We start from the raw sequence: 25,251 nt of genomic DNA, 5'->3' as shown, positions 1-25,251 counted from the left end.
CGGTTCAAGGTTAGAGATACTAGCTCTTGTCTCTTTTTGGAATTGTTGGGTGCTAGTGGCTAGGGATTTGACAATGTCTTCGAGAGACATTCCGGGGCTACTTGGTTGGGATTGAGGAGGTTGTTGGTGATGTGGAGGGTGTGGTTTGGGTTGATAATGTGGTTGCGGGTGTTGGTAGTGAGGTTGTGGTGGTGGGTAGGAAGGTCTAACCAATGCATTTTGAGGCAATAGTCCCGGGTTGTAGCTCATGTTGGGATTGGACTTCCAACTTGAATTATATGCATTTTGGTAACCGGATGGCTTATTGTGGTAGTTTTGGAACTCCCCCGTGGCATTTACATGCTCCTCATCTTCTTGAAGGATGGGACACATATCCATAGGATGTCCCATTGTTGCACATATTCCACAAACCATCACTTGTGGAGTTTGTCTCATGGCTAGCTTTTGGACAACGGAGGTTAGATCTTTGATTTGAGACTCAAGATTTGATGTTCCCACTTCGTTGACTTTGTGTTGTGAATCTCTTTTCATGTCTTGGCGCGGGCCAAAATGTTGAGAATTCACGGCTATGGTGTTGAAAAGTTGTCTTGTTTGTTGTGGAGTTTTACTAAAGACATCACCACCACTTGAGGCATCAACTAATCTTCTCTCCATTGGCAACAATCCCTCATAAAAGTGTTGAATGAGGAGTTGTTCCGGAATTTGGTGTTGTGGGCAACTATAACACAAATTGTTGAACCTCTTTCAATAATCGTGAAAAGTCTCATTTTGACCTTGGCGGATTCTACAAATCTCATTTCTAAGACTTGAGACTCTTGACGCGGGATAGAACTTATCAAGAAAAGCTCTTGCCATGTCGTTCCATGAGTTGATCGATCCCGGGGGGAGATAGAATAACCAATCCTTTGCTCTATTGGCCAATGAAAAGGGGAATGCCCTTAGCTTGATTTAGTCATCGGTTGACCCTTGTGGCTTCATGCTAGTGCAAATAATGTGGAACATCTTCAAGTGCTTATGCAAGTCTTCGTTCTCCAATCCATGAAAAGTTGGGAAGTGATGGACTAAACTTGACTTCAATTCCGAACCTCCTTCCAAAACCGGGTAATTGATACCAGTTGGAGTTTGTGTAACATCGATCTCCATCATTTGCCTCAAAGTTCTTTCGAGAGCCTCTCCTCCATTCGCCATTGCAATTGGTTCAATAATGGGGGAGTTTTGTGATGGTGTTTCAGGAATTTCTTGGCAGGGGTCGGGACTAGAATTGGGTTCCGTGTCACTTGATGAAGTGGGTTCAACCTCTGGATCCCCGTGAGGATTGGAAGTTTGACCACGTTCTATTCTTTTTTTCCTTCGCCAAACACCTTGCTTCTTTTTCAATTTCCGGGTTATAAATCAAGTCACTTGTACGCTGAGATCTGAGCATAGAGAAACAAATTGATTAAAAATAAACCAATCCCCGACAACGGCGCCAAAATTTGTTGGTTGTCGAGGCCAACAAAATAAATGCCCTAAATATTACACACTAAAATAGTGCAGAGTGGTAAAGGGATCGTATCCACGTAGATTGGTTCAATTTAAATCTCTATGTAAACCTCTTTGTAAAATACTTGTGAAACAAAATTAAAAGTAAAATATGAGGGGTTAATTCTTTTTGATTGTTTGACAAAATTAAAACTAGCTAGCATGGAAATATGACATGTAAACAAGTAAAAGATTTGATTAAATTCAATGAAGTAAAATTGGTTGATTTTTGGGTACACCTCATGGATGACATGATTGGCTTATCATTAGACTTAATGGAATAACACTTGTGAATTGGTTTAAATTGGATATAGCAATTTATAAGCACAAATTGCCTCAACTCTTCTTAGAAATTAAAATGGCTAGATGAGCTCTTAACACATTTCCTTAATTGAAGTCACAAAATCAATGAAGCATAAAATCTTGTGAAAATTAATTAGCTTTAAGTTATAAGAGTTACCAAGTCCAAAAGATAATAAAATGATTACATTATCATTATGGAGGAAAAATTTCCATGGTCTAAATGAAATGAAAACAAACATATAAACCATTTGTTGCTTACTAATTTGAAGGTCCATTACTTAACCAAGAAATTAGTCAACAAAAACAAGCATTCATTCATCCAAGCTCATGATCAAAGATAAATAAACATAACAAGATGTTTAACTAGGAAACATTTCCATAAACTTCAAACACAAGATAATAATAAGTCTTCAAAGCAACTAATCATCCATGGGTTAAACCCTAATCAACCAAATGAAATTTTAGCCAAGCATGACCAAAGTAAAAGAAAAGCAATATAGTTTAGTGGTACCAAACATTGTCTTAGATGCAAGATGGAAAGAAATTACACTATTCTTCCAAAAATTCTTCAAATCTTCCAAAGTTTTCTTGAGAGAGAATGGTGTGTGTTCTTCAAGTGATAATCCCCAATAATGCCTCCAATCTCCAGCAAAAGGGAGCTGATTTCCGGATTAAAAAAGGTGCCAAAAGCCACCCACCAAACTTCCACAAATAGAGTCAACAAGTCAAAACCCGGAATCAAATCAGCACAATTCACGCGGATCGCGTATGGGTCTACGCGGACCGCGTGGGTCATGCTGAATGTGGGACTTGGGCCATTTAACATACAATCTAGCCTAATCTTCTCATTCACACTTCAGCCCACATGCATAACTCTTTAGAGCCCATTTGTGCCATTCCAAAGCCTTCTAATGATTGATCCAATGCTCCTTCAATCTTTAGTAGCTCAATTCCGCGTCGCCTCATCATCATCCTTGCTCTAAAATTAAGTCTAAATTGATTTCTTGTTTATGCAAGCACCAAGCCCAATCGCACCACTCCAAATCCACAAGCAAACCGCAAGCCTCCATAAGTCCCGCACCCTTCTAAGCCTCCGATAACAAAAAGTCTACGATAAATCCTGCAAATAAGCTCAAAAGACTAGAAAGCACCTGGTAAAGGAGAAAAATAACAAAAAGAGAAAATATGCATGAAGATTAACTAAAATGAGATGGTTTTAACTAAAAATAAACTACGGAAAGAAGTAATAAAATGATGCTATCCAATCACCCCATGCTTGAAACTTACTTGTCCTTAAGTAAGACAAGACTAAAATGAACTTGGGATGAATTACCCTAAAAATAAAAAGAATGGGCAGAACCATGGAACCTGTTCAACGTTAGTCAACATGGTAAGAATTGATCTCGCTGCTATCTCACAACTTTTTCATCTGATGACAATGGGATCATAAACCACAGCCAGGACAACTCTCCTAGGTGAGTAAGGAGGGATGGTCAGTCGCAGCCTCAATGGAACATGCATACAATGAAGAACTTTTTTAGTAGGGACCAAGCAGCTGGATGGGCTTGGGTAGAGCTCTTCTTTAAGTGTACACTCTGATCTCACGTCTGCCGGTTTCTCTCATGTGTAACTAGGTTTAATCACTCGGGCATCGTTGTAGGAATCGGTTCACTTAGTGTTGGCCCAAACCTCCCGTAGTATCCGACTCGACAGTCTCCCTAACATCACCAATTTGCGAAAAACAACTCGATCTATATACAATAAAACAAACCTATACAAATGAATATCAAACGTCGGGTGACCTAAATGTTGGAAAATTTTGTTCAATAATTGAACCGGTCACCCTTCTCAGATTTCTGCAGCTGGAAATTTGCCTCCCATTTTTTTCTTTTATTTATTTTATTTTATTTTTGTTGTTTTTTTAACTAGATAACCCCTTTGACTCAAAATTTGGTTCCCAAAAGTGTGTAAGTGGGACCAAAAGGGTAGTAATATAATCTGAATGGTCTAAATATGAAAATGACCATGTGTGGAGCATAAAGATGTAATATAAGCTCCTTTTCAGACTTGCAATTTTCAAAAATAAAGAAAATGCCCTAATGTGGGCTAAAAGACACTCTAAAATCCTAAAAAAAATCGCGACAAGAAATGGTGATGTAAAGAGACCGGATATGGATCCTACTCGGGGACAAGCACCAGTGCTTCATCCTAACGGTTCAAACATGATCAATTGTGATCCTCTCGGCGGTAGTGACCGCAAGGCTAAGACATCCATTGCTATAGTATATCCTACAGTCATTAGTATTGTATGCATAATTCTTTATGGAAACTACCTGGCCATGATCAATTACCTCTTTAAGCTACCAACATCTGATCCCAAGTATGAAATCCTAAACTGCAGCTAGTGGTCTCGGTTCGATGGGTGAGATAACAACAAAATCCTGGACCAATAATGATACAATAACTGTGAACCTATTCTATGGCATCCAAGAGAGGTGAGAATAAAAAGAAAACAAAAATGCATGAATGCTAATGCCCTAAGCTAAATGCCATGCAAAAATAAAAGATGAAAAAGAAGATAATAAAATCTTTTTGGAGTTTTATAAAAAAATGAATGCAATTTATACTAAAATGCTATGCGACCTAATTAAAATGCATGATAAATTAAAAAGAAAAAGGAATACCCAACCCCAAGCTTAGAAATAAGCATTGTCCTCAATGCTTGGGGCGAGGCGAAAGTACCTAAACCGGGGGATCGGGAGGAGGATACGGGTATTGGGGGTAGGGGTAAGGGTAAGGTGGAGGGGGATAAGGATGGGCGGGTGGAGGGTATGGACAGGGAGGCGGAAGTGGGACGTTCTCATAATGGTTTTGGGATTGGTGCCCCCCACATATGGTGCATTTGCTGGGACATGATTTGGTTTGATACACAAAGAGCCTCGAACCACTCGGAAAAATTAGGGGGGAGGGGAGCGGTAGTACCCGGGAGGGGCTTGTGGTTGGGCATGCTGTGGACCATGGGTGGGCTTATCGTCGGGCTCGTCATCCACATGCATCTCGTCATCATCTTGATCCTGGAGCACATCCTCATTGACTGATTGAGTGATGGTCCTCGCGAGTCTCCACTAAGTGTGATCGTGGAAGGTGAAGTTGGTGACTCGAGGGTCGGGAAGAATGAGATATCCGACCCATTGAGGACAATACCATGTGAAACTGCTCCTATTACTGCGATGGATGTGGTGCATGTTTATGAGAGCGCGCTCATCCAAAAGATTTTTGCTGTCAACAGGCTAGTATTCGTCTGGGAGCTCGATCGATATCAAGACCGCGAGCCAAAAGGGTGACAAATCCCCCAATGCAAATATCACCGGACGTTTTAGTTCTCATGTGTGCGCATTTATGGAAAAAGAACGAAGCAAAGTCCGGGATTGGTGGGCTGTCACTCCTCCTCATACACCAATGGAAGAAGAGCTCATTTTTGGTAACCTGGCCTGCTTCTTTGTGGGCAAAAACTGTATACACCAAGATGCGATGGGAAATGCGGAGGCACGGGAGAATGATAGAGGTTGCTTTATCCCGATCGGAACACGAAAAGATACCCCCAGTGATTTCCGTCCAAAAGGTCTCATGATTGAACTTAGCAGGTAAGACGTCGAAAACTGTGGATGTGTTTGAAGAAGGCAAGCCCAAGATGTCGTTTATTGTTGCAAAATCGATGTACCTTCGGTCCCCTAGAAGTTGGAATGCGACTTTTCTTTTTTCGCTAGCGTACCCGCAATCGGCAAGAAACTCTCTAGTGGGGAGCTCGTAAGTGTGAGCCATGAGGTTGAGAAGGTTTTCCCACCCAATGTTACGGAACAATTGGGTGACCCCTTCAAGAACCCCTAATGATATAAGCGTAGGCCTGCACATGAACTTGGTGGATGCAACCTTTTTAGGCAAGCTCTTCGTGTAGTTTCGGCTGCCTTGGCATCCCGAAATCTTGGAATATCGGGAGCATCGTTTTGATTTCTAGCTGGGGCTTTGCCTCGGGCAGCAGCCGGGCGCTTCCTAGATGTGGACATAAACTACCTGCACGAAAAATAACCACTACACGAACCACAATCTCAAGAAACGATATGTCAATCCAAATCACCAACCAACTCCCTATAGACTTCTAAAGTGGTTCAACAATCAAAGCAAGAAATAATTCCTAAACTCATTTGATGCAATAACATATGAATGGTTGTTCAGAGACATGCATCTTGATTAATTAAAATAAAGGAAAGAAAGTACCCGTTTTGTTGAAAGTTCAAAATTTGCGCGCGAGAATTCGGGATTTGAAAATCTTGCAACTCTCCACCCCAAGCTTTATGCTTTGTTCAATATCCCGTGAGAAGCAATTTACCGCGAAAACCTGAGGAATCCGGCAATGGCTTGAAATTACGGCGAACTTTTCCGGCGAGCTTTGAGTGATATTTTTGGTGGGGTTTATAGAGCTCGGAAATTGGTGAAGAATGATGGTGGTCTCGCGAAATTCCGACCGACGGTTTGACGGGAAACTGAGTTTTAGTGGCGGAGATGGAGGTGCTCTAATGGAGGTTAGGGGAAAGGAAGAAGAAGAAGTGGGAAGGTAGAAGGGCCGGCTGGGGGTTTAGGGGTATTAAGTTGCGGTCAAACCTGGTCAAAACGCGGTAAACATCGATCAACAACTCACACGGATGCGGACGCGAGTACACGCGATCCGCATGAATAACCCTCGAACTATTCTGTCTTGCATCATTTACACGCGGACGAACTTGAGATGATACACGGTCCGTTTTAATAAACACGCGGACGGACGCACGAGTACATGCGGTTCGCGTGAATTGTGTCACACCCCCGAACCAGACGGCGGAAACGTCTGAGGGCTCGCGTGACTTAAATTGAATATCATCACAATGAATATACATGAATCATAACATAGACATCACCATGCATCAATATATTACAACTGACATTGTTCACATCAAGTACATTATTTTAACATTACAAATCCATAACATAAATTGTTTGATAGTTTTCAAAAGCACAACACCTAACATACTTGGTATTACTCCTCAGCTTACCTGTTACCTGAGAATACAAGTTATTTTGAAAAACGGTCAACATATGGAATGTTGGTGAGTTCATAAGCATGGTTGCTTTGAAAATGTTTGTATAGTTTATAAAACCCAGAAAATCTGATATTTTCTGAAAAAAGAAATTGTTCATACCAAAGTTTGAAGATCCATCGGTTTATGCCTGAATGATTTCAAAGCGTATATAAATGAAAAGTTTTGCATTATAGTTATTGAAAAATACAAATGAATGATGTTGATTTCCTCGAAAAACCCGATGTTTTCCAAAGAAAAGAAATATAATTGTTTCAAATTATTATACCGTCACGACGAATGATTTTGAATTTTCCCTGATTACTCGGATAGTGTTAGATTTGTTTAATTGTGAGTCGTTATAACTATACATGATAATGACTAGTTCGTCTGTCTTGGCATTCTAACGAACGCCGGAATTGATCTTAAGATTTTTGTCACCCTAGACTGGCCGAGTCTAACTGTAGCGAACAACTGAGGTGTAGGGCAGTCACCCCCGTATAGATCTATACACAAACTCTCGCTCTCCCTCCAGGAGACTTTGATTATAACTACAGACTACAGACGACCCGTAGAGGTGCCGCCCGCTATTACTCACTAAATCTAACATGAATTTGATTACCATTGATTAACAACTTGTATATGTTTACTGAATTGAAGGTAGGCCTAATAAACGAGGAGAAGAGGATTACGAGGTCCTACTGATCCCACGTATTATTTATGGCTATTGGGTATATGAAGGGCACGTTGACCCATTTCGCATTTGATTTACTTGGACCTTACTAGCAATGCTAATGGGCCACTAAGGCCCAATAACACTTAAAAGTCATTGAGGGTCCCTTAAATATGAAATTGGGTCATAGAAGGCCCAATAACATTTATTATTATCCCTTGGGCCCAAAAATCATGTTAATGGGTCACAAAGGCCCAACAAGCATGCTTGGAACTTTCAAGCCCAAATATTTGAATGTTTACTTGTTTTAGGTATAGTATAATTGTTGGAAAGTTTAATTGAGTGATTGTTAATTTCGCACCGGAACGAGGCCGGTCGGTTATTTATAACGATGTTTGGAATTATACGTATTTTCATCTTTCCATTTTCATGAATTGTAGTTTGGTATTTTTATTTTAACTCAAATATATTAAAAATAAAATAATTGACTCAAAAATATTGGTTTGAACCCTTTCAGCCCTTCTTTAGTAAAATTGACAATTTTAGTCCTTTATACAAAAAAAGACATTTTGGGCCCTTAAACCATTTTCTTGACATTTTTGACCCTTAGACTTGTTTAAAAGATGTTATTGGTTCAAAATTTACTCTTTGTCAGTTTCAGCCCCTCTAGAAAAGAATCTTTCGGTTTAAGCCCAAACTTTTCGCAATTTTTACAATTTTGGCCCAAAATCCAAAAAGTTTACATTTTTTTATCCTTGTTTGGAAAATACATCATTTTAACCCCTGATTTAGTTTTATTCACCCTTTTACCCCTTGTCTTGAGAAGTTTATCATTTCAACCCCTTGAAAGTTCTAATTTTCGCAAATTTTGGCTCAATGGGCCGAAAAGCCCAAAATTTGGCCCATTAAGCCATAAATTTTATTTCTAACCTTTAAAAGAGTATGATATTCATAAAAACACTTATTTTTACTGTTTTGACTCTTTTAATCCTGGAGAAAACCGTGAATAGCAATTTTTCAACCCAACTTTTGTTTGTTTGACAATTTTAGCCCAAAAGTGAGTTTTATGTTGCAATATGTATATTTTAATCTTAGAGGGTAATTTTTCTTGACTTGTTTTAGTGTAATACCTCTTAGATCATGTTTATCTTCCTCTTAGAGCCATAGATCTCGAATTTCTATTCTTTTTGTTACACATTTGCCACATAAACACATGAAATCACACATAAAATACACATACACATAGATCTACACATTTTACTTGTATTCTCCCCCATAAAACATATGAAAACCGAAAATAGAGGGGTATGAACTCACCTTTGCTTGTTGATTTCGATTTGAAGAAGAGATGGAAGAGTTTGATGTTATTTTCGGCCCTAGCAAGCTTTCTTGGGTTGATTTCGATATTAGAGATTTCTAGGATGATGATCATGAGTTTATATGAGTTAAGAAGAGATTTTTGAGAAAACAAAGAGTCTAGATTATGGATCCAAGTATCAACTTACCTGAGATGATGATTTTTGTGGAACAACCTTCTTGAAAAGCTCTTAATCTCGAAATTTTGATGGAGAAAGGAGAGGTTGTTGTGAGTTCTTGAGATATGTTTAAGTGAGTTATGTGTGTGTGTGTGTTTTTCCCTTTGGACGAGAGTGATAAGAAGAGAAGGAGAAGAGAGAGAGGTGAAAGGATGGTTGCTTGGAGGTATGAGATGTTGCTTGGAAGTCCATGGGGTAATAAGGAGGTGGCTAACCCTCCTTATTTCATGAGTTTTTTTTCCTCTTGGGTCAAGAAAAGGGAAGAAAGAAAAAGAATTTGGGCCTTTGGTGCTTAAGTCCATATCATGGGCCCATTTTGATGATTTTCGGCCTAATATAATTTAAAGAATGAGTTTTATGGCCCATTAGGGCTATTTAGTTTTGTTATGGCCCATTAGGGTATTATATTTCATTCTAGGCCCATTATGGCCCAAAATATTAAAATAAATGAAAGTGGGTCTAATTAGTGTCCATTTAAGGGTCTTAAGCCCAAAATAGTCAAATTGGAAGCTTATTGGTCCATTAGGCCCAATAAGGAAATCCTAGTCCATAATGGACTTAAACCAGGATTTTTAGGGCTTCCAATTCTTTGTTGACTATTTGAAGTGCTTGTATAGAGTGTTTGATGGAAATTTTGTTGTTATTGAATAAGCATCATACATGCTTTCACATTTTTGGTTCACAAATGTTATCATTGTTGTTGTTACAAAGCATCAAAATTTCTAGTTGTGACAAATTGCGCTGAAACTGTTCTGTTTGCTGATGCTGGACGCGAACACCTATAGAGACCACATGCGGGCCATTTGTTTATTAACACGGACGGCCCTTGGAGTACATGCAGACTGCATGAAATCTTTTACCATTTTTCTCAATTTTAGCTCTTTGACCAATACGAACACCGGGTCTTCAAATCCAACATTCTTTTACCGCAAGAAGGAAGAAGAAGAGATGTTAAATGCAAAAATGGACCATCTACGACACTTATTCAGAATTAGAAAAAGACAAAAACTTTTAGCTTTCCAAAAATTCCCCTCTTTAACGTCTTTGGCGAGACGTGCTTCCCTCTTGATTTCAGTACACCGGGGCATCCAATTGGATGAAATCAAAGACATTTGCGTTAAAACCTTCATAGAAAGGTTTCAATCGATGCCCATTGACTTTAAAGGTTTGCCCCGTTTCTTCACTTTGAATCTCAACTGCTTCATGCTCAAATACTTTTAGCACAACAAACGAACCTATCCATCTTGACCTCAACTTTCCAGGAAATAATTTCAATCGCGAATGATAATGCAAAACCCTATGTCCCGGCTCGAAATGTCTGCGGGTAATGGACTTGTCATGGAAAAGCTTTGTCCTTTCCTTGTAAATTCTTGAGTTTTCATAGGAGTCATTTCTCAAATCCTCCAACTCTTGAAGTTGAAGCTTCCTATGCCTTCCCGCCTCATCGATGTTAAAGTTGCATTGTTTGACCGCCCAAAATGCACAGTGTTCCAATTCCACGGGAATATGACATGGTTTTCCAAAAACCAACCTAAATGGGGACATTCCTATCGGGGTCTTGTACACGGTCCGATAGGCCCACAAGGCATCATCAAGCCTTGAACTTCAGTTTTTTATTGAGGGATTCACCGTTTTCTCAAGTATACTCTTCATTTCACGATTCGAAACCTCCGCTTGACCGTTCGTTTAAGGGTGATAGGCTGTTGAAACACGGTGGGTCACGTTATACTTCTTCAATAAATCCTCCATCATCTTGTTGCAAAAGTGCGTCCCCTATCACTAATCAAAGCCCTAGGCACACCAAACCTCACAAAAACATTAGATTTTAGAAAGTCGATAATTGTTTTGGCATCGACCGATCTTGTGGCTTTGGCCTCAACCCAATTAGAAACATAGTCAACCGCGAGCAAGATGTAAACATTGCCAAACGAAATGTGGAATGGGCCCATGAAATCAATCCCCCATACGTTAAAAATTTCACAAACAAGGATTGGTTTTTGTGGCATTTGATTATTTTGTGAAATGTTCCTTGTCATTTGGCACCGTTCACAACTTTTGCAAAACAAATAACAATCACGTGACATGGTTGGCCAAAATAATCCACATTCAAGGACCTTTCTCAAAGTCTGGCTAGGTCCTAAGTGTCCCCCACAAGTAAATTCATGAAAAAATTTCAAAATGGATTAGTGCTCTTGTTGGGGTACACATCGCCTAATGATTTGATCGAGACAGTGTTTCCACAAATAAGGCTCATCCCACACATAATATTTTGAATCACTTTTAAACTTGTCTTTTTGAGCACGTGTGAATGTGTCGGGATACCTCTTTGTGACCAAAAAGTTAACGATATCGGCATACCAAGGAGTAGATTGAGTGAGGGAAAATAGATGCTCATCCGGAAACTCGTCCCGCAAAGGGAGAGGAGTTTCGTTTGAAGTGATCCGGCTTAGGTGATCGGCAACAAGATTCTCACATCCACTATTGTCCCGGATTTCCAAATAAAATTCTTGTAACAATAAAATCCACCAGATGAGTCTAGGCTTTGCATCTTTCTTTGTCATCAAGTACTTAAGAGTTGCGTGATCCGAATACACAATGACCTTGGTACCAAGTAGGTATTGTCTAAATTTCTCCAAGGCGAACACTATGGCCAATAGTTTCTTCTCCGTAATAAAGTAGTTGCTTTGAGCATTGTCTAGTGTTCTCGATTCATAGTAGATCACATGGGAGGCTCGTCCATTCTTTTGACCCAAACGGTGCCTATTGCATAGTTGCTTGCATCACACATGATCTCAAAGGGGAGATCCCAATTTGGAGCTTGCATGATGGGGGCGGATGTAAGCAACTCTTTGAGCTTATCGAAAGCTTCTTTGCACGCCTCATTGAACTCGAAATCAACATCCTTTTGCAAGAGTTGGCACATTGGTCTTGTTATCTTTGAAAAATCTTTGATGAATCTCCGGTAGAAACCTGCATGGCCCAAAAAAGAACGAACTTCCCGAACACAAGTCGGGTAAGATAAGCTTTGAATAACATCTATCTTGGCCTTATCTACCTCAATTCCTTTCTTTGACACAATATGACCCAAAATAAGACCTTGACTCACCATAAAATGACATTTTTCAAAGTTTAAAACCAAATTCGTTTCAATGCATCTTTTTAAAATTTTGGTGAGATTGGTCAAACACTCTTGAAAGGAGTTTCCATATACTGTAAAATCATCCATGAATACTTCAATTATATTTTCAACATATTCCGAAAAGATACTAACCATACAACGTTGGAAAGTGGCCGGGGTGTTACATAATCCGAATGGCATTCTCCGGTATGCAAAAGTGCCAAATGGACATGTAAATGTTGTCTTTTCTTGGTCTTCCGGTGCCACCGAGATTTGGTGAAAACCTGAATACCCGTCTAAACAACAATAATGGGATTTTCCGGCCAACCTTTCTAACATTTGGTCGATGAAAGCTAATAGAAAATGATCTTTTCTAGTGCTTGCATTGAGTTTGCGGTAGTCAATACATACTCTCCACCCGTTTTGCACACGAGTGGGGACCATCATACCTTTGTTGTTCTCGACTACCATGATTCCCGTCTTCTTCGGCACGACTTGAACCGGGCTCACCCATTTGCTTTCCGAGATTGAATAAATCATTCCCGCATCTAGGTGCTTCAAAATATCTTTCTTGACCACTTCCATCATTTTCGGATTCAACCTTCTTTGAGTGTCTCTACTCGGCTTACATTCATCCTCCATTAAGATTTTGTGCATACAAGTGGAGGGACTCAAACCTTTGATATCAGTAATCGTCCAACCCATTGCCTCTTTATGTTCCCTCAACGCCTTGAGGAGTTGTTCTTCTTTACACTTGGTTAGGTGAGTCGAAATGATGACCGGAAGAGTCTCGTTGTCTCCCAAGTACACATACTTCAAATGTTGAGGAAGGATCTTCAATTCTAATTCCGGCGGTTGGACAAGGGAGGGCGGCAATCTCGTGTGAGTTTGAGGTAATTCAATTTGCTTCACACTAAATCTGGTGGTCTTCTTGATCTCCAAATTGTTGACTAATCTTTCAACTTCGGGGTCTAGTGAGTAGAGCTTCAACTTCTTGGCTAATTTTCCACAATCAAACCCTTTGCTCAAAACCATCTCCAACATGTCACCATTAGACAACTCGAACAAATCTTGGGTTAATGGTTCAACAACATCAACAAAGCACAAGGATGAAACATCACTAGGATACCTCATAACATCATAGATGTTACAACTTATTGTTTCACCATCAAATTCCATTGTCAAGCTTCCCGCATACACATCAATCTTTGTTCTAGCCGTCTTCAAGAATGGTCTCCCAAGTAAGATTATACCCGATTTTGAGGATACTTGTTCATCTAGGTTAATCACATAGAAATCCGCCGAGAAGACCAATTGGTTTACTTGCACTAGGACATCTTCCAAAACACCTCAAGGAAAGACACTTGATTTATCCGCAAGAGATATTATGACACCGGTTTCACTTAAGGGTTCGACATTCAATGATTCATACACCGAATAGGGCATGACATTGATAGAGGCACCAAGATCAATCATAGCACTACTAAAAGTGACATCTCAAATCTTGCAAGGAACCGTGAACATTCCAGGATCTTTGCACTTGGGTGAAAGCTTCCTTTGTAAAACCGTTGATGCATTTTCGTTCATCGAGACTTTCTCATTTCCTTTCAACTTTCTCTTGTTGGTGCAAAGATCTTTCAAGAATTTTGCATATCTCGGAATTTGTTTGATTGCATCAAGTAAAGGAATGTTTACTTCCACTTTTCGGAAGGTGTCCAAAATCTCTTTCTCCTCCATTTTCTTCGTCGAAGTTGCAAGTCGGGAGGGGAATGGCGGTTGAGTGGCTATGGGTGTTACGAGGGGAATAGTTTTCTTTGGAACTCTGTCTTGTGCATCGTTCTTGACCATAGGTTCTTCAATGGGAATGACTTCTATTTCTTCCTCTTCATCCATTGGCGTCTTCTTTGAACTAATTTCTCCGGCTTGTTTGCCACTTCTCAAGGTCACCAAATTGACATTTAGGTTCTTTTCGGTTTGAGAAGGCAATTTCCCATGAGACTCCAACTTGCTTATGGATGTAACTATATCTCTTATTTGCGGTTCAAGGTTAGAGATACTAGCTCTTGTCTCTTTTTGGAATTGTTGGGTGCTAGTGGCTAGGGATTTGACAATGTCTTCGAGAGACATTCCGGGGCTACTTGGTTGGGATTGAGGAGGTTGTTGGTGATGTGGAGGGTGTGGTTTGGGTTGATAATGTGGTTGCGGGTGTTGGTAGTGAGGTTGTGGTGGTGGGTAGGAAGGTCTAACCAATGCATTTTGAGGCAATAGTCCCGGGTTGTAGCTCATGTTGGGATTGGACTTCCAACTTGAATTATATGCATTTTGGTAACCGGATGGCTTATTGTGGTAGTTTTGGAACTCCCCCGTGGCATTTACATGCTCCTCATCTTCTTGAAGGATGGGACACATATCCGTAGGATGTCCCATTGTTGCACATATTCCACAAACCATCACTTGTGGAGTTTGTCTCATGGCTAGCTTTTGGACAACGGAGGTTAGATCTTTGATTTGAGACTCAAGATTTGATGTTCCCACTTCGTTGACTTTGTGTTGTGAATCTCTTTTCATGTCTTGGCGCGGGCCAAAATGTTGAGAATTCACGGCTATGGTGTTGAAAAGTTGTCTTGTTTGTTGTGGAGTTTTACTAAAGACATCACCACCACTTGAGGCATCAACTAATCTTCTCTCCATTGGCAACAATCCCTCATAAAAGTGTTGAATGAGGAGTTGTTCCGGAATTTGGTGTTGTGGGCAACTATAACACAAATTGTTGAACCTCTTTCAATAATCGTGAAAAGTCTCATTTTGACCTTGGCGGATTCTACAAATCTCATTTCTAAGACTTGAGACTCTTGACGCGGGATAGAACTTATCAAGAAAAGCTCTTGCCATGTCGTTCCATGAGTTGATCGATCCCGGGGGGAGATAGAATAACCAATCCTTTGCTCTATTGGCCAATGAAAAGGGGAATGCCCTTAGCTTGATTTAGTCATCGGTTGACCCTTGTGGCTTCATGCTAGTGCAAATAATGTGGAACATCTTCAAGTGCTTATGCAAGTCTTCGTTCTCCAATCCATGAAAAGTTGGGAAGTGATGGACTAAACTTGACTTCAATTCCGAACCTCCTTCCAAAACCGGGTAATTGATACCAGTTGGAGTTTGTGTAACATCGATCTCCATCATTTGCCTCAAAGTTCTTTCGAGAGCCTCTCCTCCATTCGCCATTGCAATTGGTTCAATAATGGGGGAGTTTTGTGATGGTGTTTCAGGAATTTCTTGGCAGGGGTCGGGACTAGAATTGGGTTCCGTGTCACTTGATGAAGTGGGTTCAACCTCTGGATCCCCGTGAGGATTGGAAGTTTGACCACGTTCTATTCTTTTTTTCCTTCGCCAAACACCTTGCTTCTTTTTCAATTTCCGGGTTATAAATCAAGTCACTTGTACGCTGAGATCTGAGCATAGAGAAACAAATTGATTAAAAATAAACCAATCCCCGACAACGGCGCCAAAATTTGTTGGTTGTCGAGGCCAACAAAATAAATGCCCTAAATATTACACACTAAAATAGTGCAGAGTGGTAAAGGGATCGTATCCACGTAGATTGGTTCAATTTAAATCTCTATGTAAACCTCTTTGTAAAATACTTGTGAAACAAAATTAAAAGTAAAATATGAGGGGTTAATTCTTTTTGATTGTTTGACAAAATTAAAACTAGCTAGCATGGAAATATGACATGTAAACAAGTAAAAGATTTGATTAAATTCAATGAAGTAAAATTGGTTGATTTTTGGGTACACCTCATGGATGACATGATTGGCTTATCATTAGACTTAATGGAATAACACTTGTGAATTGGTTTAAATTGGATATAGCAATTTATAAGCACAAATTGCCTCAACTCTTCTTAGAAATTAAAATGGCTAGATGAGCTCTTAACACATTTCCTTAATTGAAGTCACAAAATCAATGAAGCATAAAATCTTGTGAAAATTAATTAGCTTTAAGTTATAAGAGTTACCAAGTCCAAAAGATAATAAAATGATTACATTATCATTATGGAGGAAAAATTTCCATGGTCTAAATGAAATGAAAACAAACATATAAACCATTTGTTGCTTACTAATTTGAAGGTCCATTACTTAACCAAGAAATTAGTCAACAAAAACAAGCATTCTTTCATCCAAGCTCATGATCAAAGATAAATAAACATAACAAGATGTTTAACTAGGAAACATTTCCATAAACTTCAAACACAAGATAATAATAAGTCTTCAAAGCAACTAATCATCCATGGGTTAAACCCTAATCAACCAAATGAAATTTTAGCCAAGCATGACCAAAGTAAAAGAAAAGCAATATAGTTTAGTGGTACCAAACATTGTCTTAGATGCAAGATGGAAAGAAATTACACTATTCTTCCAAAAATTCTTCAAATCTTCCAAAGTTTTCTTGAGAGAGAATGGTGTGTGTTCTTCAAGTGATAATCCCCAATAATGCCTCCAATCTCCAGCAAAAGGGAGCTGATTTCCGGATTAAAAAAGGTGCCAAAAGCCACCCACCAAACTTCCACAAATAGAGTCAACAAGTCAAAACCCGGAATCAAATCAGCACAATTCACGCGGATCGCGTATGGGTCTACGCGGACCGCGTGGGTCATGCTGAATGTGGGACTTGGGCCATTTAACATACAATCTAGCCTAATCTTCTCATTCACACTTCAGCCCACATGCATAACTCTTTAGAGCCCATTTGTGCCATTCCAAAGCCTTCTAATGATTGATCCAATGCTCCTTCAATCTTTAGTAGCTCGATTCCGCGTCGCCTCATCATCATCCTTGCTCAAAAATTAAGTCTAAATTGATTTCTTGTTTATGCAAGCACCAAGCCCAATCGCACCACTCCAAATCCACAAGCAAACCGCAAGCCTCCATAAGTCCCGCACCCTTCTAAGCCTCCAATAACAAAAAGTCTTCGATAAATCCTGCAAATAAGCTCAAAAGACTAGAAAGCACCTGGTAAAGGAGAAAAATAACAAAAAGAGAAAATATGCATGAAGATTAACTAAAATGAGATGGTTTTAACTAAAAATAAACTACGGAAAGAAGTAATAAAATGATGCTATCCAATCACCCCATGCTTGAACCTTACTTGTCCTTAAGTAAGACAAGACTAAAATGAACTTGGGATGAATTACCCTAAAAATAAAAAGAATGGGCAGAACCATGGAACCTGTTCAACGTTAGTCAACATGGTAAGAATTGATCTCGCTGCTATCTCACAACTTTTTCATCCGATGACAATGGGATCATAAACCACAGCCAGGACAACTCTCCTAGGTGAGTAAGGAGGGATGGTCAGTCGCAGCCTCAATGGAACATGCATACAATGAAGAACATCTGTAGTAGGGACCAAGCAGCTGGATGGGCTTGGGTAGAGCTCTTCTTTAAGTGTACACTCTGATCTCACGTCTGCCGGTTTCTCTCATGTGTAACTAGGTTTAATCACTCGGGCATCGTTGTAGGAATCGGTTCACTTAGTGTTGGCCCAAACCTCCCGTAGTATCCGACTCGACAGTCTCCCTAACATCACCAATTTGCGAAAAACAACTCGATCTATATACAATAAAACAAACCTATACAAATGAATATCAAACGTCGGGTGACCTAAATGTTGGAAAATTTTGTTCAATAATTGAACCGGTCACCCTTCTCAGATTTCTGCAGCTGGAAATTTGCCTCCCATTTTTTTCTTTTATTTATTTTATTTTATTTTTGTTGTTTTTTTAACTAGATAACCCCTTTGACTCAAAATTTGGTTCCCAAAAGTGTGTAAGTGGGACCAAAAGGGTAGTAATATAATCTGAATGGTCTAAATATGAAAATGACCATGTGTGGAGCATAAAGATGTAATATAAGCTCCTTTTCAGACTTGCAATTTTCAAAAATAAAGAAAATGCCCTAATGTGGGCTAAAAGACACTCTAAAATCCTAAAAAAAATCGCGACAAGAAATGGTGATGTAAAGAGACCGGATATGGATCCTACTCGGGGACAAGCACCAGTGCTTCATCCTAACGGTTCAAACATGATCAATTGTGATCCTCTCGGCGGTAGTGACCGCAAGGCTAAGACATCCATTGCTATAGTATATCCTACAGTCATTAGTATTGTATGCATAATTCTTTATGGAAACTACCTGGCCATGATCAATTACCTCTTTAAGCTACCAACATCTGATCCCAAGTATGAAATCCTAAACTGCAGCTAGTGGTCTCGGTTCGATGGGTGAGATAACAACAAAATCCTGGACCAATAATGATACAATAACTGTGAACCTATTCTATGGCATCCAAGAGAGGTGAGAATAAAAAGAAAACAAAAATGCATGAATGCTAATGCCCTAAGCTAAATGCCATGCAAAAATAAAAGATGAAAAAGAAGATAATAAAATCTTTTTGGAGTTTTATAAAAAAATGAATGCAATTTATACTAAAATGCTATGCGACCTAATTAAAATGCATGATAAATTAAAAAGAAAAAGGAATACCCAACCCCAAGCTTAGAAATAAGCATTGTCCTCAATGCTTGGGGCGAGGCGAAAGTACCTAAACCGGGGGATCGGGAGGAGGATACGGGTATTGGGGGTAGGGGTAAGGGTAAGGTGGAGGGGGATAAGGATGGGCGGGTGGAGGGTATGGACAGGGAGGCGGAAGTGGGACGTTCTCATAATGGTTTTGGGATTGGTGCCCCCCACATATGGTGCATTTGCTGGGACATGATTTGGTTTGATACACAAAGAGCCTCGAACCACTCGGAAAAATTAGGGGGGAGGGGAGCGGTAGTACCCGGGAGGGGCTTGTGGTTGGGCATGCTGTGGACCATGGGTGGGCTTATCGTCGGGCTCGTCATCCACATGCATCTCGTCATCATCTTGATCCTGGAGCACATCCTCATTGACTGATTGAGTGATGGTCCTCGCGAGTCTCCACTAAGTGTGATCGTGGAAGGTGAAGTTGGTGACTCGAGGGTCGGGAAGAATGAGATATCCGACCCCTTGAGGACAATACCATGTGAAACTGCTCCTATTACTGCGATGGATGTGGTGCATGTTTATGAGAGCGCGCTCATTCAAAAGATTTTTGCTGTCAACAGGCTAGTATTCGTCTGGGAGCTCGATCGATATCAAGACCGCGAGCCAAAAGGGTGACAAATCCCCCAATGCAAATATCACCGGACGTTTTAGTTCTCATGTGTGCGCATTTATGGAAAAAGAACGAAGCAAAGTCCGGGATTGGTGGGCTGTCACTCCTCGTCATACACCAATGGAAGAAGAGCTCATTTTTGGTAACCTGGCCTGCTTCTTTGTGGGCAAAAACTGTATACACCAAGATGCGATGGGAAATGCGGAGGCACGGGAGAATGATAGAGGTTGCTTTATCCCGATCGGAACACGAAAAGATACCCCCAGTGATTTCCGTCCAAAAGGTCTCATGATTGAACTTAGCAGGTAAGACGTCGAAAACTGTGGATGTGTTTGAAGAAGGCAAGCCCAAGATGTCATTTATTGTTGCAAAATCGATGTACCTTCGGTCCCCTAGAAGTTGGAATGCGACTTTTCTTTTTTCGCTAGCGTACCCGCAATCGGCAAGAAACTCTCTAGTGGGGAGCTCGTAAGTGTGAGCCATGAGGTTGAGAAGGTTTTCCCACCCAATGTTACGGAACAATTGGGTGACCCCTTCAAGAACCCCTAATGATATAAGCGTAGGCCTGCACATGAACTTGGTGGATGCAACCTTTTTAGGCAAGCTCTTCGTGTAGTTTCGGCTGCCTTGGCATCCCGAAATCTTGGAATATCGGGAGCATCGTTTTGATTTCTAGTTGGGGCTTTGCCTCGGGCAGCAGCCGGGCGCTTCCTAGATGTGGACATAAACTACCTGCACGAAAAATAACCACTACACGAACCACAATCTCAACAAACGATATGTCAATCCAAATCACCAACCAACTCCCTATAGACTTCTAAAGTGGTTCAACAATCAAAGCAAGAAATAATTCCTAAACTCATTTGATGCAATAACATATGAATGGTTGTTCAGAGACATGCATCTTGATTAATTAAAATAAAGGAAAGAAAGTACCCGTTTTTGTTGAAAGTTCAAAATTTGCGCGCGAGAATTCGGGATTTGAAAATCTTGCAACTCTCCACCCCAAGCTTTATGCTTTGTTCAATATCCCGTGAGAAGCAATTTACCGCGAAAACCTGAGGAATCCGGCAATGGCTTGAAATTACGGCGAACTTTTCCGGCGAGCTTTGAGAGATATTTTTGGTGGGGTTTATAGAGCTCGGAAATTGGTGAAGAATGATGGTGGTCTCGCGAAATTCCGACCGACGGTTTGACGGGAAACTGAGTTTTAGTGGCGGAGATGGAGGTGCTCTAATGGAGGTTAGGGGAAAGGAAGAAGAAGAAGTGGGAAGGTAGAAGGGCCGGCTGGGGGTTTAGGGGTATTAAGTTGCGGTCAAACCTGGTCAAAACGCGGTAAACATCGATCAACAACTCACACGGATGCGGACGCGAGTACACGCGATCCGCATGAATAACCCTCGAACTATTCTGTCTTGCATCATTTACACGCGGACGAACTTGAGATGATACACGGTCCGTTTTAATAAACACGCGGACGGACGCACGAGTACATGCGGTTCGCGTGAATTGTGTCACACCCCCGAACCAGACGGCGGAAACGTCTGAGGGCTCGCGTGACTTAAATTGAATATCATCACAATGAATATACATGAATCATAACATAGACATCACCATGCATCAATATATTACAACTGACATTGTTCACATCAAGTACATTGTTTTAACATTACAAATCCATAACATAAATTGTTTGATAGTTTTCAAAAGCACAACACCTAACATACTTGGTATTACTCCTCAGCTTACCTGTTACCTGAGAATACAAGTTATTTTGAAAAACGGTCAACATATGGAATGTTGGTGAGTTCATAAGCATGGTTGCTTTGAAAATGTTTGTATAGTTTATAAAACCCAGAAAATCTGATATTTTCTGAAAAAAGAAATTGTTCATACCAAAGTTTGAAGATCCATCGGTTTATGCCTGAATGATTTCAAAGCGTATATAAATGAAAAGTTTTGCATTATAGTTATTGAAAAATACAAATGAATGATGTTGATTTCCTCGAAAAACCCGATGTTTTCCAAAGAAAAGAAATATAATTGTTTCAAATTATTATACCGTCACGACGAATGATTTTGAATTTTCCCTGATTACTCGGATAGTGTTAGATTTGTTTAATTGTGAGTCGTTATAACTATACATGATAATGACTAGTTCGTCTGTCTTGGCATTCTAACGAACGCCGGAATTGATCTTAAGATTTTTGTCACCCTAGACTGGCCGAGTCTAACTGTAGCGAACAACTGAGGTGTAGGGCAGTCACCCCCGTATAGATCTATACACAAACTCTCGCTCTCCCTCCAGGAGACTTTGATTATAACTACAGACTACAGACGACCCGTAGAGGTGCCGCCCGCTATTACTCACTAAATCTAACATGAATTTGATTACCATTGATTAACAACTTGTATATGTTTACTGAATTGAAGGTAGGCCTAATAAACGAGGAGAAGAGGATTACGAGGTCCTACTGATCCCACGTATTATTTATGGCTATTGGGTATATGAAGGGCACGTTGACCCATTTCGCATTTGATTTACTTGGACCTTACTAGCAATGCTAATGGGCCACTAAGGCCCAATAACACTTAAAAGCCATTGAGGGTCCCTTAAATATGAAATTGGGTCATAGAAGGCCCAATAACATTTATTATTATCCCTTGGGCCCAAAAATCATGTTAATGGGTCACAAAGGCCCAACAAGCATGCTTGGAACTTTCAAGCCCAAATATTTGAATGTTTACTTGTTTTAGGTATAGTATAATTGTTGGAAAGTTTAATTGAGTGATTGTTAATTTCGCACCGGAACGAGGCCGGTCGGTTATTTATAACGATGTTTGGAATTATACGTATTTTCATCTTTCCATTTTCATGAATTGTAGTTTGGTATTTTTATTTTAACTCAAATATATTAAAAATAAAATAATTGACTAAAAAATATTGGTTTGAACCCTTTCAGCCCTTCTTTAGTAAAATTGACAATTTTAGTCCTTTATACAAAAAAAGACATTTTGGGCCCTTAAACCATTTTCTTGATATCTTTGACCCTTAGACTTGTTTAAAAGATGTTATTGGTTCAAAATTTACTCTTTGTCAGTTTCAGCCCCTCTAGAAAAGAATCTTTCAGTTTAAGCCCAAACTTTTCGCAATTTTTACAATTTTGGCCCAAAATCCAAAAAGTTTACATTTTTTATCCTTGTTTGGAAAATACATCATTTTAACCCCTGATTTAGTTTTATTCACCCTTTTACCCCCTGTCTTGAGAAGTTTATCATTTCAACCCCTTGAAAGTTCTAATTTTCGCAAATTTTGGCTCAATGGGCCGAAAAGCCCAAAATTTGGCCCATTAAGCCATAAATTTTATTTCTAACCTTTAAAAGAGTATGATATTCATAAAAACACTTATTTTTACTGTTTTGACTCTTTTAATCCTGGAGAAAACCGTGAATAGCAATTTTTCAACCCAACTTTTGTTTGTTTGACAATTTTAGCCCAAAAGTGAGTTTTATGTTGCAATATGTATATTTTAATCTTAGAGGGTAATTTTTCTTGACTTGTTTTAGTGTAATACCTCTTAGATCATGTTTATCTTCCTCTTAGAGCCATAGATCTCGAATTTCTATTCTTTTTGTTACACATTTGCCACATAAACACATGAAATCACACATAAAATACACATACACATAGATCTACACATTTTACTTGTATTCTCCCCCATAAAACATATGAAAACCGAAAATAGAGGGGTATGAACTCACCTTTGCTTGTTGATTTCGATTTGAAGAAGAGATGGAAGAGTTTGATGTTATTTTCGGCCCTAACAAGCTTTCTTGGGTTGATTTCGATATTAGAGATTTCTAGGATGATGATCATGAGTTTATATGAGTTAAGAAGAGATTTTTGATAAAACAAAGAGTCTAGATTATGGATCCAAGTATCAACTTACCTGAGATGATGATTTTTGTGGAACAACCTTCTTGAAAAGCTCTTAATCTCGAAATTTTGATTGAGAAAGGAGAGGTTGTTGTGAGTTCTTGAGATATGTTTAAGTGAGTTATGTGTGTGTGTGTGTGTTTTTCCCTTTGGACGAGAGTGATAAGAAGAGAAGGAGAAGAGAGAGAGGTGAAAGGATGGTTTCTTGGAGGTATGAGATGTTGCTTGGAAGTCCATGGGGTAATAAGGAGGTGGCTAACCCTCCTTATTTCATGAGTTTTTTTTTTCCTCTTGGGTCGAGAAAAGGGAAGAAAGAAAAAGAATTTGGGCCTTTGGTGCTTAAGTCCATATCATGGGCCCATTTTGATGATTTTCGGCCTAATATAATTTAAAGAATGAGTTTTATGGCCCATTAGGGCTATTTAGTTTTGTTATGGCCCATTAGGGTATTATATTTCATTCTAGGCCCATTATGGCCCAAAATATTAAAATAAATGAAAGTGGGTCTAATTAGTGTCCATTTAAGGGTCTTAAGCCCAAAATAGTCAAATTGGAAGCTTATTGGTCCATTAGGCCTAATAAGGAAATCCTAGTCCATAATGGACTTAAACCAGGATTTTTATGGCTTCCAATTCTTTGTTGACTATTTGAAGTGCTTGTATAGAGTGTTTGATGGAAATTTTGTTGTTATTGAATAAGCATCATACATGCTTTCACATTTTTGGTTCACAAATGTTATCATTGTTGTTGTTACAAAGCATCAAAATTTATAGTTGTGACAAATTGCGCTGAAACTGTTCTGTTTGCTGATGCTGGACGCGAACACCTATAGAGACCACATGCGGGCCATTTGTTTATTAACGCGGACGGCCCTTGGAGTACACGCAGACTGCATGAAATCTTTTACCATTTTTCTCAATTTTAGCTCTTTGACCAATACGAACACCGGGTCTTCAAATCCAACATTCTTTTACCGCAAGAAGGAAGAAGAAGAGATGTTAAATGCAAAAATGGACCATCTACGACACTTATTCAGAATTAGAAAAAGACAAAAACTTTTAGCTTTCCAAAAATGCCCCTCTTTAACGTCTTTGCCGAGACGTGCTTCCCTCTTGATTTCAGTACATCGGGGCATCCAATTGGATGAAATCAAAGACATTTGCGTTAAAACCTTCATAGAAAGGTTTCAATCGATGCCCATTGACTTTAAAGGTTTGCCCCGTTTCTTCACTTTGAATCTCAACTGCTTCATGCTCAAATACTTTTAGCACAACAAACGAACCTATCCATCTTGACCTCAACTTTCCAGGAAATAATTTCAATCGCGAATGATAATGCAAAACCCTATGTCCCGGCTCGAAATGTCTGCGGGTAATGGACTTGTCATGGAAAAGCTTTGTCCTTTCCTTGTAAATTCTTGAGTTTTCATAGGAGTCATTTCTCAAATCCTCCAACTCTTGAAGTTGAAGCTTCCTATGCCTTCCCGCCTCATCGATGTTAAAGTTGCATTGTTTGACCGCCCAAAATGCACGGTGTTCCAATTCCACGGGAATATGACATGGTTTTCCAAAAACCAACCTAAATGGGGACATTCCTATCGGGGTCTTGTACACGGTCCGATAGGCCCACAAGGCATCATCAAGCCTTGAACTTCAGTTTTTTATTGAGGGATTCACCGTTTTCTCAAGTATACTCTTCATTTCACGATTCGAAACCTCCGCTTGACCGTTCGTTTAAGGGTGATAGGCTGTTGAAACACGGTGGGTCACGTTATACTTCTTCAATAAATCCTCCATCATCTTGTTGCAAAAGTGCGTCCCCTATCACTAATCAAAGCCCTAGGCACACCAAAC

At 39.7% G+C, this 25,251-nt stretch overlaps 2 protein-coding genes and 1 pseudogene across 2 annotated transcripts; all 3 read right to left on the bottom strand.

Annotated features, from left to right (window-relative positions):
- Positions 1-11,704, bottom strand: part of LOC145058184 (uncharacterized) — a 28,975-nt pseudogene extending 17,271 nt beyond the window's left edge.
- A 2,054-nt stretch (positions 11,705-13,758) lies between these two features.
- On the bottom strand, positions 13,759-14,670 carry LOC145058164 (uncharacterized). Its single transcript, XM_079006080.1, has one exon. The coding sequence runs from the start codon at positions 14,668-14,670 to the stop codon at positions 13,759-13,761; it is 912 nt and encodes a 303-aa protein (XP_078862206.1).
- Positions 14,671-24,516: 9,846 nt separating this feature from the next.
- Positions 24,517-24,990, bottom strand: LOC145058155 (uncharacterized). Its single transcript, XM_079006071.1, has one exon. The coding sequence runs from the start codon at positions 24,988-24,990 to the stop codon at positions 24,517-24,519; it is 474 nt and encodes a 157-aa protein (XP_078862197.1).
- Between the last annotated feature and the right edge of the window lie 261 nt (positions 24,991-25,251).

This window comes from Lactuca serriola, chromosome 1 (assembly GCF_051521515.1).
Source record: "Lactuca serriola cultivar US96UC23 chromosome 1, Lser_US96UC23_V15, whole genome shotgun sequence".
Classification (NCBI taxonomy): domain Eukaryota; kingdom Viridiplantae; phylum Streptophyta; class Magnoliopsida; order Asterales; family Asteraceae; genus Lactuca; species Lactuca serriola.
This window is presented reverse-complemented; position numbering and strand designations above follow the sequence as displayed.